Source organism: Hipposideros armiger, unplaced genomic scaffold (genome assembly GCF_001890085.2).
Source record: "Hipposideros armiger isolate ML-2016 unplaced genomic scaffold, ASM189008v1 scaffold_62, whole genome shotgun sequence".
Classification (NCBI taxonomy): Eukaryota; Metazoa; Chordata; class Mammalia; order Chiroptera; family Hipposideridae; genus Hipposideros; species Hipposideros armiger.
Genome location: NW_017731412.1, coordinates 1,946,331 through 1,947,110, shown reverse-complemented (window position 1 = coordinate 1,947,110; position 780 = coordinate 1,946,331). Strand labels below are relative to the sequence as shown.

Sequence of the window (780 nt, the reverse complement as noted above, 5' to 3'; positions counted from 1 at the left end):
ACTGTGTGGGTAACCTCATGTCACATGCCTACATCTGGGACCCCTAATGGGACCAGACTGGGCAAGGTGGCCCTCCCTGACCCCCATCTCCTGCCCTCTCCATCAGCTGGGTGTCCTCAAATGACTCAGGATTCCCGAGCTTGCATTCTGCCACCTGGGTAACAGTTTGACTCCACCTCTGAGCCTGTTTCCTCACCTGTGACGTGGGACTCAAAATGTCCACTCACCTGAGTGTTTGAGGGTTGAGTGACACCTCACATGGGAAACCCTTGGCATGGGATCGGGCACCTGCAGATGTTGGGCAACATGAGTGCCGGCTGTATACCCTCAGATGCACACAGGGGGCGGTGGCTACATGTATGCTTCCCTTCAGCTCTGCCACCTGTGTGCCCGACACATGCCTAGGGACATGCCTCCCCACTGGAAAGGGGGCTTGGGAGTGCCTGTGGAAGGTCAGTGGGGCAGCATGAGGGGACAGCTTGTTGTCCTACAGAGAGGGACAGCTATGTGAGCTGTTTGTGCCTTCACTGCCCTCTGTCTCATCAATATTCTCATCCCGGCCAACCAAATGGACAAGAGAGCTTTGTTGATGGGGCCAGGGAGAGAGCTGGCCAGAGGTGTGTGTGTGTGTGTGTGTGTGTGTGTGTGTGTGTGTACACCACCTTGTGGACAGACAGACCCCTGCACACAGCCAGGGATAGACAGGAGGCTTCGCATGGGGCAGGAAGTGAGTTCAAGTCCAAGACGCTGCAGTTCTGTGATGATGATGGTGATGATGAT

The 780-nt window shown here is 55.8% G+C and overlaps 1 protein-coding gene across 1 annotated transcript in view; it reads left to right on the top strand.

Annotated features, from left to right (window-relative positions):
- The first annotated feature begins 715 nt into the window (after positions 1-715).
- The window catches only part of SDS (serine dehydratase), a 23,449-nt gene continuing 23,384 nt past the window's right edge, over positions 716-780 (top strand). The window contains exon 1 of the mRNA XM_019641579.1: positions 716-727. Coding sequence (XP_019497124.1) covers positions 716-727 — 12 coding nt within the window. The remainder of the gene's footprint in view (positions 728-780) is intronic.